Below are 18,365 nucleotides of genomic sequence, written 5' to 3' on the forward strand. Positions count from 1 at the left end.
GAGCAAACGGAAATAAATCCAGAATTGTTGAGCCATGTTATCACTGGTGATGGAAATTGTTTTTTTCAGTACGATCCAGAGACAAAACGCCAAAGTTCGCAATGGTGCTCAAAGGGATCACTCAGACCAAAAAAGCTTGTATGTCAAAGTCAAAAGTGAAATGCATGCTTGTGTGCTTCTTTGATTCCAAGGGAATTGTTCATAAAGAGTGGGTGCCTCCTGGACAAACAGTTAACGAATATTACTGCAAAGAAAATTTAGAAAGACTTCGTAAATGAGTTCTTCATGTCCATGCCAACATTGCTGATAATTGGATTCTGCATCATGATAATGCACCATCCCATACTGCTCTGTCAGTACAGCAATTTTTAACCTCAAAACAAATTTCAGTACTACCACAGCCACCTTATTCACTAGATATCGCTCCGTGCGACTTTTTTCTATTTCCAAGAGTCAAAGAAGCGGTCAAGGGACACAATTTTTAAACAACACAAGATGTCCAAAAAGCTGTGACGAGGGTCATGGAGGATATTATAGAAGATGAGTACCAGGAATGTTACCATCAATGGCAGAAGCGCTGGAAAAATTGTGTGCAATCAGAAGGGAACTACTTTGAAGGAGACAACACTAAACTTTCATATCAGCGCACACTGCGCTGCAGAGTGAAAATCTCATTCTGGAAACACTAAACTTGACTAAAACGGTAAGCAAGATTTTTTATCACATCAGTCTCATTACTTTATTGTCGCACCTCGTAATATTGCGCAAGGTGTGCCAGTAAGGAGTACCATAGCCTGAGCAGGGAGGCCAGGAAGAAGGAGGAACTGCGTTTTTGTGGTAAGGGTAGTGTGGGTTACGTAACCAGGAGCGTAGAAGCTTCCGGAAGGAGCCGAGGTCAGGTAAGCACGTGATCGCGTGGGAGGCGCGTCAAGCGAGACTACTGTACAAGCGGCGCCGCCGGCGCTGCTGAAGATTCCGACTCCGATCTCAGTCTGCCTCAGACGCTGGACCTGCGTTACTCTGCCCCCGAGACGAAACTTTCTTTCTCGTGGCTCTTGACTGCACAGGATACATGCAGGGTTGCAGACCTTAGCCAATGTGTTGGTGCCTCGTAGGATTCGATAGTAGTTTCCAATACTACTTTGTTGTTTAGTGTCAGTTATTATTCAGAGTTCCTCGTCATTTCCCCACCGAGCTTCCTTATATGGAAATATTCCAGCTTGTTTTCTCAGGCACCAGCCTTACAAGTTGGACGAGCCACTTCACAACTGGAGACAGCGACAGCTCGCATCCCGATCCGCTCACGGGACACCAGAACACGCTGAGGTGACGAATGTCTTGCGATACTGAGATCTATCGTTTGCGCCTTTGTTCCGCATTGTGCGCGGGGTTGGCGTGGTTAAATCGGATTTGGCATGTTAATTTGAAGGGGTGGCCGGATGCCCTTCCTGCCGCCACCCCCTACCCCCATCCCTCCTCCTCCCTGGACGGAATCAGAGTACCCCAACTGTCTGCGTCTAGTGGAAACCATGGAAAAGTGCGGATGTGTTTCAAATGTCTGTGAGTCGTGTAACTGAGGCGGGACGTGGGGACTAGCCCGGTATTCACCAAGAGGGATGTGGAAAACTTGGGATACCGAGATGCACACATACATATGTTGCACAAAACGTATCAAAGTACAGAGCTATAAACTACTCAGATTCGATTACACGAATAAGTCACCCAAATTTTAAGCCTGTAAATTCAACTAAATACTTAGGGACTACTATTACAAATACCCTAAACTGGAACGATCACATAGGTAATGTTGTGGGTAGAGCCAACCAAAGTCTGCGATTCACTGGCAGAACACTTAGAAGGTGCAACAGGTCTACTAAAGAGACTGCTTACACCACGCTTGTCCGCCCTATTCTGGAGTATTGCTGTGCCGTGTGGGGTCCGCATCAGGTGGGACTGACGGATGAAATCCAAAAAGTACAAAGAAGGGCAGCTCGTTTTGTATTATCGCGAAGTAGAGGAGACAATGCCACAGACATGATACGTGAATTGGAGTGGCAATCATTAAAACAAAGGCCTTTTTCGTTGTGACGGGATCTTATCATGAAATGTCAAATCACCAGTTTTCTCCTCCGATTGCGAAAACATTCTGTTGGCACCCACCTTAACTGGGAGAAAAGATCATCACGAGAAAATAAGAGAAATCAGGGCTCGCACAGAAAAATTTAAGTGGTCGTTTTTCCCGCGCGCCGTTCGAGAGTGGAACGGTAGAGAGACAGCTTGAAGGTGGTTCATTGAACTCCCTTTTATTGTGAATAGCAGAGTAATCACGTAGATGAAGATGTAGATGACTCATGTTAAAAGGTTTTCGACGTGATTACGACAGCACAACGAGAATTAACAAGCTTTGAGCGCGGAATAGTAGTTTCAGCTAGACGCATGGGACATTCAATTTCGGAAATCGTTAGAGAATTCAGTATTTCGAGATGCACAGTGTCAAAAGTGTGCTGAGAATACCAAATTTCAGGCATTTCCTCTCACCACTGTCGACGCAGTGGCCGACGGCCTTCACTTAACGACCGAGAGCAGTGGCGTTTGCGTAGTTGTGTCTACATCTACATCTATATCCATACTCCGCAAGCCCCCTGACGGTATGTGGCGGAGGTTACTTTGAGTACCTCTATCGGTTCTCCCTTCTATTCCAGTCTCGTATTGTTCGTGGAAAGAAAGATTGTCGGTATGCCTCTGTGTGTGCTCTAATCTTTCTGATTTTATCCTCATGGTCTCTTCACGAGATATGCGTAAGAGGGAGCAATATACTGCTTGACACCCCAGTGAAGCTATGTTTTCGAAACTTCAACAAAAGCCCGTACCGAGCTACTGAGCGTCTCTCCTGCAGACTCTTCCACTGGAGTTTATCTACCATCTCCGTAACGCTTTCGCGATTACTAAATGATCCTGTATCGAAGCGCGTTGCTCTCCGTTGGAGTTTCTCTATCTCTTCTATCAACTCTACGTGGTACGGATCCCACACTGGTGAGCAATATTCAAGCAGTGGGCGAACAAGTGTACTGTAACCTACTTCCTTTGTTTTCAGATTGCATTTCCTTAGGATTCTTCCAATGAATCTCAGTCTGGCATCTGCTTTACCGGCGATCAACTTTATATGATCATTCCATTTTAAATCACTCCCCATACCTACTCCCAGATAATTTATGAAATTAACTGCTTCCACTTGCTGATCTGCTATATTGTAGCTAAATGGTAAGGGATCTTTCTTTCTATGTATTCGCAGCACATTACACTTGTCTGCATTGAGATTCATCAAGCAACACTGCGTGAAATAACCGCAGAAATCATTGTGGGACGTACGATGAACGTACCTGTTGCAACAGTATGGCGAAATATCGTGTTAATGGGCTATGGCAGTAGACGACCAACGCGAGTGCCTTTGGTAAGAGCACAACATCGCCTGCAGCGCCTGTACACGGCTCGTGACCATATCGGTTGGACTTTAGCCGACTGGGAAATCGTGGTCTGGTCAGATGAGTCCCAATTTCAGATGGTAAGAGCTGTTGGTAGAGATCGAATTCGGCGCAGATCCCACGAAGTCATGGACCCAAGTTATCAACAAGGTGGTGTCCAAGGTGGTGGTAGCTACATAACGGTGTAAGCTGTTTCCGTGGAATGGAGTGGGTGCTTTGGTCCAACTGAACCCATCATGGACGGGAAATGGTTATGTTCGGCTATTTGGAGACCATTTGCAGTCGATCATGGACTTCATTCTCACAAACAACGATGACATTCTTATTGATGACAATGCGTCAAAAACAACATTCTGGACAATTCGACTGAATGGTTTGGCCACCCAGATCGCTCGACATGAATCCCATCGAACATTTATGGGACCTAATCGAGCGGTCATGGTAACGGCCTGGCCGCCTTGGATCCACCGGTTCCCGTGAGATCACCAAAGTTAAGCGCTGTTGGGCGTGGTCGGCACTTGGATGGGTGACCATCCAGGCCGCCCTGCGCTGTTGCCATTTTTCGGGGTGCACTCAGCCTCGTGATGCCAATGGAGGAGCTACTCGACCGAATGGTAGCGCCTTCGGTCAAGAATACCATCATAACGACAGGGAGAGCGGTGTGCTGACGCCACGCCCCTCCTATCCGTATCCTCCTCTGAGGTTGACACGGCGGTCGGATGGTTCCGATAGGCCACTCGTGGCCTAACGACGGAGTGCTTTAATTGAGAGGTCAGTTCGTACACAAAATCCTGCACTGGCAACACTTTCGCAATTATGGACAGCCACAGATGCAGCCTGACTATTTCTATGGGGGACTTCCAGCGAGCTGTTGAGTCCATACCACATCGAGCTGCTGCAATAGGCCGGGCAAAAACAAGTCCGACACGATATTAGGAGGTGCTCCATGACTTTTGTCACCTCAGTGTTTTATATAACAGTGCCTTAGTGAAAGATTTCGTTTTCATATGAAGAATATAGACTAACGTCAAGAGCAGCATCAAAGTAGTCTTTGGACTGCACACCGCACCACCGCACTCACCTGCACCTTGAGCTCCACCAGCGAGACCTTCTGCTCCAGCTGGACCTCCTGGGCCGCCGGTGTCGTGACCTGGCCGGCGTCACCCCCCGCGGACTTCTCAAACTTCTCGACCATCTCGGAGACGCTGGTCTGGCGCGGGCCCATGGGCGACAGCGGCGGCGAGCTGCTGGAGCTACTGCTCTTCCTGGAAGCCGCCGCCGCCAAAGTGACGGAAGGGGGCGGCGGCGGCTGGAACTCCACCTGCGCGCTGGACGCATCTCTCTTCCCCTTCTTGTCCTTGCCCCTCTTCTTGGCTTTGGCCTTCTTCGGAGGCTCCTTCTCGGTGGGGGAGGTGGCTGGACTACTGCTGCGGCTGCTGTACCTGCTCTGGGGCCGGCCCTCCGTCACGTCGTCACCCGTGTGGCCATTCAGCTGAACAGTCTGGAACAGGCACAGTCACTCAGATTAAAAGACTAGGTCCAACCATTTCACACGCAGGATGATTTACCAAGAAGGGGCTTCAGCAGTACCAAATCTGAGTCACAACGTATCTCTATGCAGGGTGCTACAAAAAGGTACGGCCAAACTTTCAGGAAACATTCCTCACACACAAAGAAAGAAAATATGTTATGTGGACATGTGTCCAGAGACGATTACTTTCCATGTTAGAGCTCATTTTATTACTTCTCTTCAAATCACATTAATCATGGAATGGAAACACACAGCAACAGAACGTACCAGCGTGACTTCAAACACTTTGTTACAGGAAATGTTCAAAATGTTCTCCGTTAGCGAGGATAGATGCCTCCACCCTCCGTCGCATGGAATCCCTGATGCGCTGATGCAGCCCTGGAGAATGCCGTATTGTATCACAGCCGTCCACAATACGAGCCCGAAGAGTCTCTACCTTTGGTACCGGGATTGCGTAGACAAGAGCTTTCAAATGCCCCCATAAATGAAAGTCAAGAGGGTTGAGGTCAGGAGAGCGTGGAGGCCATGGAATTGGTCCGCCTCTACCAATCCATCGGTCACCGAATCTGTTGTTGAGAAGCGTACGGATATTTCGACTGAAATGTGCAGGAAAAAATGGTTCAAATGGCTCTGAGCACTATGGGACTCAACTGCTGTGGTCATCAGTCCCCTAGAACTTAGAACCACTTAAACCTAACTAACCTAAGGACATCACACACATCCATGCCCGAGGCAGGATTCGAACCTGCGACCGTAGCAGTCGCACGGTTCCGGACTGCGCGCCTAGAACCGCGAGACCACCGCGGCCGAAATGTGCAGGAGCTCCATCGTGCATGAACCACATGTTGTGTCGTACTTGTAAAGGCACATGTTGTAGCAGCACAGGTAGAGTATCCCGTATGAAATCATGATAACGTGCTCCATTGAACGTAGGTGGAAGAACATGGGGCCCAATCGAGACATCACCAACAATGCCTGCCCAAACGTTCACAGAAAATCTGTGTTGATGACGTGATTGCATAATTGCGTGCGGATTCTCGTCAGCCCACACATGTTGATTGTGAAAATTTACAATCTGATCACGTTGGAATGAAGCCTCATCCGTAAAGAGAACATTTGCTCTGAAATGAGGATTGACACATTGTTGGATGAACCATTCGCAAAAGTGTACCCGTGGAGGCCAATCAACTGCTGATAGTGCCTGCACACGCTGTACATGGTACGGAAACAACTGGTTCTCCCGTAGCACTCTCCATACAGTGACGTGGTCAACGTTACCTCGTACAGCAGCAACTTCTCTGACGCTGACATTAGGGTTATCGTCAACTGCACGAAGAATTGCTTCGTCCATTGCAGGTGTCCTCGTCGTTCTAGGTCTTCCCCAGTCGCGAGTAATAGGCTGGAATGTTCCGTGCTCCCTAAGACGCCGATCAATTGCTTCGAACGTCTTCCTGTCGGGACACCTTCGTTCTGGAAATCTGTCTCGATACAAACGTACCGCGCCACGGCTGTTGCCCCATGCTAATCCATACATCAAATGGGCATCTGCTAACTCTGCATTTGTAAACAGTTGCACTGACTGCAAAACAACGTTCGTGATGAACACTAACCTGTTGATGCTACGCACTGATGTGCTTGATGCTATTACTGTAGAGCAATGAGTCGCATGTCAACACAAGCACCGAAGTCAACATTACCTTCCTTCAATTGGGCCAACTGGCGGTGAATCGAGGAAGTACAGTATATACTGACGAAACTAAAATGAGCTCTAACATGGAAATTAAGCGTTTCCGGACACATGTCCACATAACATCTTTTCTTTATTTGTGTGTGAGGAATGTTTCCTGAAAGTTTGGCAGTACCTTTTTGTAACATCCTGTGTAAGGTAATTCAAAAAAATGTTTGCAAACAGAGATAGCATGTCTACATTTACAGAAATGTTCAAATGTGTGTGAAATGTTATGGGACTTAACTGCTAAGGTCATCAGCCCTTAAGCTTACACACTACGTAACCTAAATTATCCTAAGGACGAACATACACACCCATGTCCGAGGGAGGACTCGAACCTCCGCCGGGACCAGCCGCACAGTCCATGACTGCAGCGTCTTAGAGCGCTCGGCGAATCCCAAGCGGCTCTACATCTACATATACCGAGCGAGGTGGCGCAGTGGTTAGCACACTGGACTCGCATTCGGGAGGACGACGGTTCAATCCCGTCTCCGGCCATCCTGATTTAGGTTTTCCGTGATTTCCCTAAATCGTTTCAGGCAAATGCCGGGATGATTCCTTTGAAAGGGCACGGCCGATTTCCTTCCCAATCCTTCCCTAACCCGAGCTTGCGCTCCGTCTCTAATGACCTCGTTGTCGACGGGACGTTAAACACTAACCACCACCACCACCACCACATCTACATATACATGGTTACTCTGCAATTCACACTTAAGTGCCTGGCCAGGGTTCATCGAACCATTTTCATACTACTTCCCTACCATTCCACTCTCGAATGGCGCGTTGGGAAAAAGGAACACCTAAATCTTTCTGTTTGAGCTCTGATTTCTCTTATTTTATTGTGATCATCATTTCTCCGTACGTAGGTGGGTGTCAACAAAATATTTTCGCATTCGGAAGAGAAAGTTGGTGATTGAAATTTCATAAACAGATCCCGCCGCAAAGAAAACCGCTATTGTTTCAGTGACTGCCACCCCAACTCGCGTATCATATCAGTGACACTCTCGCCCCTATTGCGCGATAACACGAAACGAGCTGCCCTTCTTTGCACTTTTTCGATGTCCTCCGTCAATCCTACCTGGTAATGATCCCATATCGCGCAGCAATATTCCAGAAGAGGACGGACAAGTGTAATGTGGGGTGTCTCTTTAGTGGGTTTGCCGCATCTTCTAAGTGTTCTGCCAACAAAGCGCTTTATCTATGTGGTCTTTCCAATTTAAGTTGCTCGTAATTGTAATCCGTAGGTATTTAGTCTAATTGACAGCCCTTAGATTTGAGCGATTTATTGTATACCCAAAACATATCGGATTTCTTTTAGTACCCATGTGGATAACCTCGCACTTTTCTTTGTTTAGTGCCAATTGCCACTTTTCGCGCCATACCGAAATTCTGTCTAGATAATTTTGTAATTGTAATTTATCATCTGATGATTTTACTAGGCGGTAAATTACAGTGTCATCTGCAAACAATCTAAGGGGATTGCTCAGATTATCAGCTAGATCATTCATGTAAATAAGGAACAGCAGAGGGCCTATGACACTACCTTGGGGAACCATAAATATCACTTCTACTCGACGATTTACCGCCTATCACTACGAACTGTGACCTCTCTGAGAGGAAATCACGAACCCAGTCACACAACTGAGACGACGCTCCACATGCATGCAATTTGATTAATAGTCGCTTGGGAGGAACGGTATCAAAAGCCTTCCGGAAATCTAGAAATATTGATTCCATTTGAGATCCCTTGTCGACAGCACTCATTACTTCATTGTAATAAAGATCAAGCTGTGTTGCACAAGAACGATATTTTCTGAGTCCGTGTTGGTTATGTGTCAATAAGTCATTCTCTTCAAGGTGATCCATAACGTTCGAGTACAGTATATGCTCCAAAATCCTACTGCAAATTGAGGTCAGTGATATGGATCTGTAATTCAATGGGTTACTTCTATTCGGGCATACAAGAAGGATGACTAATCACATTGAAACCAGGGCTCGCTAACGCTACGAGAGGGTGCTGCGGTCACGAGAGGGCATTGCTACAAAAGCACTGGAGGAGCGCACGTAGACCGTCGCCATTCGTGCCCTCGATAGTGTCCGCCGCTCGTGGTCTCGCGGTTGCGTTCTCGCTTCCCGAGCACGGGGTCCCGGGTTCGATTCCCGGCGGGGTCAGGAATTTTCACCTGCCTCGAGATGACTGGGTGTTTGTGTTGTCCTCATCATTTCATCATCATCCAGGAAAGTGGCGAAATTGGGCTGAGCAAAGGTTGGGAAATTGTACGGGCGCTGATAAACGCGCCGTTGAGCGCCCTACAAACCCAAACATCATCATCATCATCGTGCCCTCGAAGCGCTGGCTACTAGCTACACGCAGCGCCAAGTTGCTGAGATGCATTTGATTTAAGGGGCGGGCAGCTGCAATGGAAGATAAGCAGTTTGTTTTTACTGTGCGAAATATCCCTATGGAAGGGTGCCGTGCCACACGTTACCCAACACGCTGCATCGACGATTGTGCGAAAACGGCTCCTCGTTCCATGTGCACAAAGCGGATCCTGGTCTCAAAATGGTTCAAATAGCTCTGAGCACTATGGGACTTAACATCTGAGGTCATCAGTCCCCTAGAACTTAGAACTACTTAAACCTAATTGACGTAAGGACATCACACACATCCATGCCCGAGGCAGGATTCGAACCTGCGACCGTAGCAGCACCATGGTTCCGGACTGAAGCGCCCAGAACCGTTCGGTCACAACGGCCGGCAATGCTAGTCTCCAATGAACAACACGGACAGTTGCGGCAGAGGAAAGCGTTCTAGAAAGGGTACAGTGTACGCCATCAACAAGGACACAAGGTTTATCCCGCGCCACTGATATCACCTAATCCTCCATACGGTGCATTGTGCACGACGAAGAACTGCATCCGTTTGTAACGCTACCGCCCTGCTCGGACGTACGTTATCTCTATAAAGCCTGTACTGCAATAACTTCACGGGCTTCACCTTATAAACAAGGATTTTAGTACATAAGTTGACCGCGTGTACCTAACAGAAGCAAGATCGGACTTATACTCAGTCAATAACTACAGTGATGCATCAAGCAAATGTAAAGTATAACTACTCTTTCGCATGGACAAGAAGTACACACAGTAGATGCTACCTGTAATTAATAATTCGGTCGCCAGCCTAGTTAGGCAATGAGTGAGTTTTCCTTGTACAAGTGGGTGCAAGTACAAGTATAACTACACGTCGTAACGTTACGTTATATGTCAAAGTTTGGAACCGGAACTAAAGTTTTCTCTTTTTGTACTAATTTGGACGAGCTAAATTTACACAACACCACACAGTAATGATTACTACGAACTGCATTTTGTATGTTGAGCAGACTGAAATCGGGCATAGATTGCCCTAGCATCGACAATCTCGAAAGTACACACACAATATCACTATTAATGATGGGAAAACACTAATACACTTAGGATTAATATAGACTTAGCTTTACTGGTCAAATCTGATCAACACATTTCAAGGTTTGAAAGAATGGACAAGAGAAGGGGGGGGGGGCCTGAAACTGTGATGGTCGTTATACTGAAACTATTAAGTACTGAAGGCAAATTAACACTCAAAATTATCAATCTATGGATAACTACTCTTTTGTCTTACTTCTGAATAATTTAACTGTCATTATTTCTGTCTCAAATTAATTAAATAACATCGCTAACTCAATTCAAAAAAAAAAAAAAAAAAAAAAAACACTCTCTTCCAATTTAGTCATACTTTTGTTCTTTCTCAACATTTGTAATAACACACAGGACTTTAGATTCCTTTATGGCATAGATTTATCTGCTGATAATTTTCACTAACACAAACATGAAACTTTCGGTTTAGGATACTCGGGTTGCACAATACGAGGTAAGGATCCTGTCTAGGTCAGTGATCGGGACAAGTCATGGCTAAAGCAATTCTGGTAAAAGTCACGTTATTATTGAACAGTTAGAAACAGTTTCGACACTGGTCCACACAGATACACTTCTAAAGATGAAATAAATGTTTGACCTGTGCAAGTCGGTGCGGCGGTTGGCGGGCAGCGAGATAGCGGGCAGCACGGCACACATACAAGCACGGCTAAGGCTCACACAACATCGGCACTTTCCATCTTCTTAGCGTCGTAATCTTTCCAATTTTGTGCCTCAGAATATAGCCATGCCAAGTAGTCGTCGGAATCGGTTCATCCGAGGCTCAATGGAATCCACTTTTCCTGGGTAGCCTCCTCGGTACAGTACGTGTACTTCCGACTGTTGCTCGCCTCCGACTGTGTTACTGAGCCCGTTGTGCCGAACCGCGCCAGTGTGCGTTTTCCCGCCTCGCCTGCCTCCACCTTTTCCCGCTCCCCTACAGGTAGGGTATTCACCACAAGTTTTCTACTACACATATCCTAATGCATTACCTACGTATGGACCAAGTGTATAAATTACAATTTTCACATCTTACAATAGTTTTAACATTAAATACACTTCCTTTTGATTACCATATTATTTGAAATCTAACATAAATAATAATATTCATTTCAAAAGTTGCTCACAGTCTCTTTAACATAACGATACAAACCGAAAAAAAAGTTCAAAACATTGCTTACATTAATTTATCTAAATTCATAAAGAAAAAAATTATTATATGTACAGTTGTCGTTACACGTTTCATTTCCAACGGATCCAGGCATTGAAACCGCGAGACTACGACAATAGCATGGGATTTGTTTGGTGGTTTCCACTGTAGACGGAAGCTTCACAGCGACTGTCCTTTTCACCGATGAGGCTGCGTTCTGACTCGAGGGCGTGATGAACGTTCGCAACCTGCATAAGTGGGCGAATCTGAACCCACATGCTACACGTACGCATGCCTGACAATGGAAATTTATCCTTAACGTGTTGCCTCGCATTGTCGCAGACCGTTTAATTGCGTCGTACACGGTCCTGGACTGATCTGATGGCCGCACATACCTCGTGTTCCAGCGAGAGGTTCTGCCAGACATGATGAATTGTGTTCCCATGCCTATACGTCACAGCATCTTATTTCAGCACGACGGAGCCCCCGCGTATTTCAGCAGATTAGAGAAAGCTTTTGACAGTGTTGACTGGAATACTCTCTTTCAAATGCTGAAGGTGGCAGGGGTAAAATACAGGGAACGAAAGGCTATTTACAATTTGTACAGAAACCAGATGGCAGTTATAAGAGTCAAGGGGCATGAAAGGGAAGCAGTGGTTGGGAAGGGAGTGAGACAGGATTGTAGCATAACCCGATGTTATTCAATCTGTATATTGAGCAAGCAGTAAAGGAAACAAAAGAAAAGTTCGGAGTACGAATTAAAATCCGTGGAGAAGAAATAAAAACTTTGAGGTTCGCCGATGACATTGTAATTCTGTCGGAGACAAAAAAGGACCTGGAAGAGCAGCTGGACGGAATGGACAGTGTCTTGAAAGGAGAATATAAGATGAACATCAACAAAAGCCAAACGACGATAATGGAATGTAGTCGAATTACGTCGGGTGATGCTGAGGGAATCAGATTAGGAAATGAGACGCTTAAAGTAGTAAATGAGTTTTGCTATTTGGGGAGCAAAATAACTGACGATGGTCGAAGTAGAGAGGATATAAAATGTAGACTGGCAATGGCAAGGAGCAAGGAAAGCATTTCTGAAGAAGAGAAATTTGTTAACATCGAGTATAGATTTAAGTGTCAGGAAGACATTTCTGAAAGTATTTGTATGGAGTGTAGCCATGTATGGAAGTGAAACATGGACGACAAATAGTTTAGACAAGAAGAGAATAGAAGCTTTCGAAATGTGGTGCTACAGAAGAATGCTGAAGATTAGATGGGTAGAACACATAACTAATGAGGACGTATTGAATAGAACTGGGGAGAAGCGAAATTTGTGACACAACTTGACTAGAAGAAGGGATCGGTTGGTAGGGCATATTCTGAGGCATCAAGGCATCACCAATTTAGTGCAGCGGCAGCGTGGAGTGTAAAAATCGTAGAGGGATGCTAGAGATGAATACACTAAACAGATTCAGAAGGATGTAGGCTGCAGTAGGTACTGGGAGATGAAGAAGCTTGCACAGGATAGGGTAGCACGGAGACCTGCATCAAACCAGTCTCTGGACTGAAGACCACAACAACAACAGTGAGGGCACATCTCCAGGCAACCTTTCCCGGCCGCTGGATCGTCAGCAATCTATCTTTTCCTTTGGGGGTATCTGAAGGACCTTGTGTATGGAACGCCTTTTACATTGCCGGAGGACTTAGTGGGCAGGATTGTTGCGGCAGCGGGATGTCTTCCAGACACACTACATATCTTTGACGGGGTGCGCCCGCCAATGCAACGTCGATGTCAGGCGTGTCTCGTTGCATCTGGACAAAACTTTAAGCATGTCCTTTACGGGGCGCCCATTTGCAACATGTGACTAAATATAACTGTAACGCCATTTAGTAGCCCCGGACGGCCTTTGCGACCTCGCTACCCATGTAATTACAGATCCTTGTTATATAACCAATGTGCCATGTCAGTTTGTAAACTTCTTTTCGAATCACCCTGCATATGAATTATGTTACTTCTGTTGCACTCAAATTGTCATACTCAGACTTTTCATTTATAAATGGGGTTTCACACAAAAACAAAACTGCTAGAACTAATACGACACAGCGTTTAGCAGTTACTAATTCTACTGTCAGTTTTTTTGTCTTGCATCTTTATCTACATATATACCAGTGGTTTCCAAGCTGTGGGATAAAAACATAGGGTCCTGATTGTGTTTCGGTCAGCAAACTAAGTTATTTTTAAAATATCATTGCCATTATAACTATTTCATAAGACAGTAATATTGATTATATACTAGTAATTAATTTTTTAAATGTTAGCATTAACGTGTGACACAATGTGGTGGAGGTTACAGCTCGTGAAACTAAGGCATGAACATCTCTCTCACATAGTCCACCCACTACACACACATATAAATGGGGTCGACAAAAATATCGAATCACCACAAACGTAACATATTGTCATATGTAATAAGTCTGAGGGTTGATCTAGATGTAAGGTTCGCTTCATTTTTACAAGTGGGCAGCTTTGTTTATTCTCACAGAAATTTACGCCATTGGAAAGAAGAAACTTAACCGTATTTTTCTACATAATCGTCATGTTCTTCTATGAATTTTTTTAGGCGATTCTCCAATTTCTGTATTTCCATGTACTAGAACTCTGTCAGCTAACCCATTAAGAAAAAAGTTTCACCTCTTCTTTGATTACATCATCGCTCCGGAAGCTTGGCCACACAAGTGTTCAAGTAACTTCGGGAACAAGTAATAATCACTAGTCGCAAGGTGCGGTCTGCAAGGCAGGTGGATATGACAGTTTAACCAAAGTTTGTCAAAAGTTCTTCGGTTTGGCAGGAGACGTGAGGTCGGGCGTTATCGTGAAGCAACGTTGCACCTTCTGTCAGTTGTCCCCTCTGGCTGTTCTGGATATCTCGCCTGAGTTTTTGTAGTGTTCCACAATTACTGTCTGAGTTGATTTTTGTCCGAGGTTCCACGAAATCGAGCACCAGTATCCCCTTGCAATCCCAAGACACACAGTGGCCATGAGTTTGTTTGAACTTCTTTGCGAATGGTGACACTGAATAACGCCATTTTTTGGATTTTTCTTTCGTTGTGAGAATGAAAGGAAACACCCAAGTTTCGTCTTTGGTAGTGATGGAGTCCAACAATCCTTTCTTCTCTTCTTGACACTTTTCAAGAAACTGGAAAACGCAGTGAAACCGTATCTCCTTGTGTTCTGCTGTCGGCATACGCTATCGATCCAGCGTAACACTTGTGATGAAAACCGAATTACGGAACGAATCTCGCTCTTGGCGGGATCAACAGTGGACACCTCCAACGCGGACAGCTGCTGAGCCAATACTGAGTGGCGCGGCGAATCGTGGTCGGGGGGAATGGAGAGTGGAGGAACAGCGAAGCACAGCGGTGTTGACAGATTTCGCTTCTGGATCAGCCCTCATATTTTACAAACCAGTGGCATTTAAAACAGCATCCAGTTGTCTGGGTATGGATAAATACTGTTATGGATAAATACTGTCCCTGTATGCTTTTCAAGGGATTCTTATATAATCTTTTCTGCAGGTTTTGGCAACTTTAGGTAACGATGATGGAGGTGCATAGTGATCATGCTTCCGTACTTTCTGAGCATGTTGTTGTTGTTGTTGTGGTCTTCAGTCCAGTGACTGGTTTGATGCAGCTCTCCATGCTACTCTATCCTGTGCAAGCTTCTTCATCTCCCAGTACCTACTGCAACCTACATTCTTCTGAATCCTTTTTTGTGTATTCATCTCTTGGTCTCCCTCTACTATTTTTACCCTCTACGCTGCCCTCCAATATGAAATTGGTGATCCCTTGATGCTTCAGGATATGCCCTACCAACCGATCTCTTCTTCTAGTCAAGTTGTGCCACAAATTTCTCTTCTCTCCAATTCTGTTCAATACCTCCTCATTAGTTATGTGATCTACCCATCTAATCTTCAGCATTCTTCTGTAGCTTCACATTTCAAAAGCTTCAATTCTCTTATTGTCTAAACTGTTTGTCGTCCACGATTCACTTCCATACATGGCTACACTCCATCCAACTACTTTGAGAAACGACTTCCTGACACTTAAATCTATACTCGATGTTAAAAAATTTCTCTTCTTCAGAAACGCTTTCCTTGCCATTGACAGTCTACATTTTATATCCTCTCTACTTCGACCATCATCAGCTATTTTGCTTCCCAAATGGCAAAACTCATTTGCTACTTTAAGCGTCACATTTCCTAATCTAATTCCCGCAGCATCACCCGATTCAATTCGACTACATTCCATTATCCTCGTTTTGCTTTTGTTGATGTTCATCTTATATGCTCCTTTCAAGACACTGTCCATTCCATTCAACTGCTCTTCTAAGTCCTTTGCTGTCTCTGACAGTTTTACAATGTCATCGGCGAACCTCAAAGTTATTATTTCTTCTCCATGGATTTTAATTCCTACTCCGAATTTTTCTTTTGGTTCCTTTACTGCTTGCTCAATATACAGATTGAATAAGATCGGGGATAGGCTACAACCGTGTCTCACTCCCTTCCCAATCACTGCTTCCCTTTCATGCCCCACGACTCTTATAACTGTCATCTGGTTTCTGTACAAATAGTAAATAGCCTTTCGCTCCCTGTATTTTACCCCTGCCACCTTCAGCATGTGAAAGAGAGAATTCAAGTTAACATTGTCAAAAGCTTTCTCTAAGTCAGCTAATGCTACAAACGTAGGTTTGCCTTTCCTTAATCTATTTTCTAAGATAAGTCGTAGCGTCAGTATTGCCTCATGTGTTCCAACATTTCTTCGGAATCCAAACTGATCTTCTCCGAGGTCGGCTTCTACCAGTTTTTCCATTCGTCTGTAAAGAATTCGTATTACTATTTTGCAGCCGTAGTTTATTAAACTGATAGTTGGGTAATTTTCACATCTGTCAACACTTGCTTTCTTTGGGATTGGAATTATTATATTCTTCTTGAAGTCTGAGGGTATTTCGCCTGTCTCAAACATCTTGCTTACCAGAGGATAGAGTTTGGTTAGGACTGGCTGTCCCAAGGCTGTCAGTAGTTCTAATGGAATGTGGTATACTCCCGGGGCCTTGTTTCGACTCAGGTCTTTCAGTGCTGTGTCAAACTCTTCACGCAGTATCGTATCTCCCATATCATTTTCATCTACGTTCTCTTCCATTTCCACAATATTGTCCTCAAGTACATCGCCCTTGTATAGACCCCCTATATACTACTCCCACCTTCCCTTCTTTGCCTAGAACTGGGTTTCCATCTGAGCTCTTGATATTCATACAAGTGGCTCTCTTTTCTCCAAAGGTCTCTTTAATTTTCCTGTAGGCAGTATCCATCTTACCCCTAGTGAGATAAGCCTCTACATCCTTATATTTGTCCTCTAGCCATCCCTCCTTAGCCATTTTGCACTTCCTGTCGATCTCATTTTTTAGACGTTTGTATTCCTTTTTGCCTGCTTCATTTAGAGCATTTTTATATTGTTTGGTTTCATCAATTAAATTCAATATCTCTTCTGTTACCCAAGTATTTCTATTAGACCTCGTCTTTTTACCTACTTGATCCTCTGCTACCTTCACTATTTCATCTCTCAAAGCTACTTACTGATGATAAAGGCTCAATAACATTGTGATCTGGTGTCGGTGGTGACAATGGGAGATGCAACAGTTTATCATCGTGCTCACAAACCCAGGCCTGGACGATACGAACTGTGTGAACAGGGCATCTGTCCTCTCAGCCATAGTAGCACCATTGGGAACCAAATACTGTGCCATGGGAAGGACCAGAGCAGCCAAAATGGACACGTTATACTTTGCAGTAATGCGTAGCAGTTGGTGACGTGGGATACCACGCTATGGCTGGTCTAAATCATCACCGAACCCCAGCCATACTTCACTTTTGGGACATAAAGTCAGCCAGATGTTGAGAACAGTGTGTAGCAACACTCATCTGACCAAATGACTTTCTTTCATTGTTCCGTAGACCAGGTTTTGTGGTTTCGGCATCAAGTTGTCCTTTTGCAGAGATTCGCAGCACTAATGAATTATTTTGGAATTCCAACTCGCCTCACTATTCCCTTTTTCTGTAGCTGCCGTCGTGTTGTTTTGGTGCTGACAGGGTTCGCGAGTGCGACGTACACTTGCGATGCTGACGTCCTTTTAATTTTCGTCACAATCATCATTGGACTGAAGAGTTCCTAGATAACAAAATGCAGCATGTCATTCTCAATGGAAACAAGTCTTCCGAAGTAAGAGTAATTTCAGGTGTGCCGCAGGGGAGTGTCGTAGGGCCGTTGCTATTCACAATATACATAAATGACCTTGTGGATAACATCGGAAGTTCGCTGAGGCTTTTTGCGGATGATGATGTGGTACATCGAGAGGTTGTAACAATGGAAAATTGTACTGAAATACAGGAGGATCTGCAACGAATTGACGCATGGTGCAGGAAATGGCAATTGAATCTCAATGTAGACAAGTGTAATGTGCTGCGAATACATAGAAAGATAGATCCCTTCTCATTTAGCTACAATACAGCAGGTCAGCAACTGGAAGCAGTTAATTTCATAAATTATCTGGGAGTACGCATTAGAAGTGATTTAAAATGGAATGATCACATAAAGTTGATCGTCGGTAAAGCAGATGCCAGACTGAGATTCATTGGAAGAATCCTAAGGAAATGCAATCCGAAAACAAAGGAAGTAGGTTACAGTACGCTTGTTTGCCCACTACTTGAATACTGCTCAGCAGTGTGGGATCCGTACCAGATAGGGTTGATAGAAGAGATAGAGAAGATCCAACAGAGAGCAGCGCGCTTTGTTACAGGATCATTTAGTAATCGCGAAAGAGTTACGGAGATGATAGATAAACTCCAGTGGAAGAGTCTGCAGGAGAGACGCTCAGTAGCTCGGTACTGGCTTTTGTTGAAGTTTCGAGAACATACCTTCACCGAGGAGTCAAATAGTATATTGCTCCCTCCTACGTATACCTCGCGAAGAGCC

The 18,365-nt window shown here is 44.9% G+C and overlaps 1 protein-coding gene across 1 annotated transcript in view; it reads right to left on the minus strand.

Moving 5' to 3' along the window:
* Nucleotides 1-11,676, minus strand: part of LOC126424670 (trichohyalin-like) — a 187,267-nt gene extending 175,591 nt beyond the window's left edge. Inside the window, exons 1-2 of the mRNA XM_050087400.1 lie at nt 11,632-11,676; nt 4,564-4,983 (exon numbers count right to left, since the gene is read on the minus strand). Of these exons, the coding sequence (XP_049943357.1) occupies nt 4,564-4,983; nt 11,632-11,676 (465 nt within the window). The remainder of the gene's footprint in view (nt 1-4,563; nt 4,984-11,631) is intronic.
* Nucleotides 11,677-18,365: the final 6,689 nt, after the last annotated feature.

The sequence above is a fragment of the Schistocerca serialis genome, chromosome 10 (assembly GCF_023864345.2).
Source record: "Schistocerca serialis cubense isolate TAMUIC-IGC-003099 chromosome 10, iqSchSeri2.2, whole genome shotgun sequence".
NCBI lineage: Eukaryota > Metazoa > Arthropoda > Insecta > Orthoptera > Acrididae > Schistocerca > Schistocerca serialis.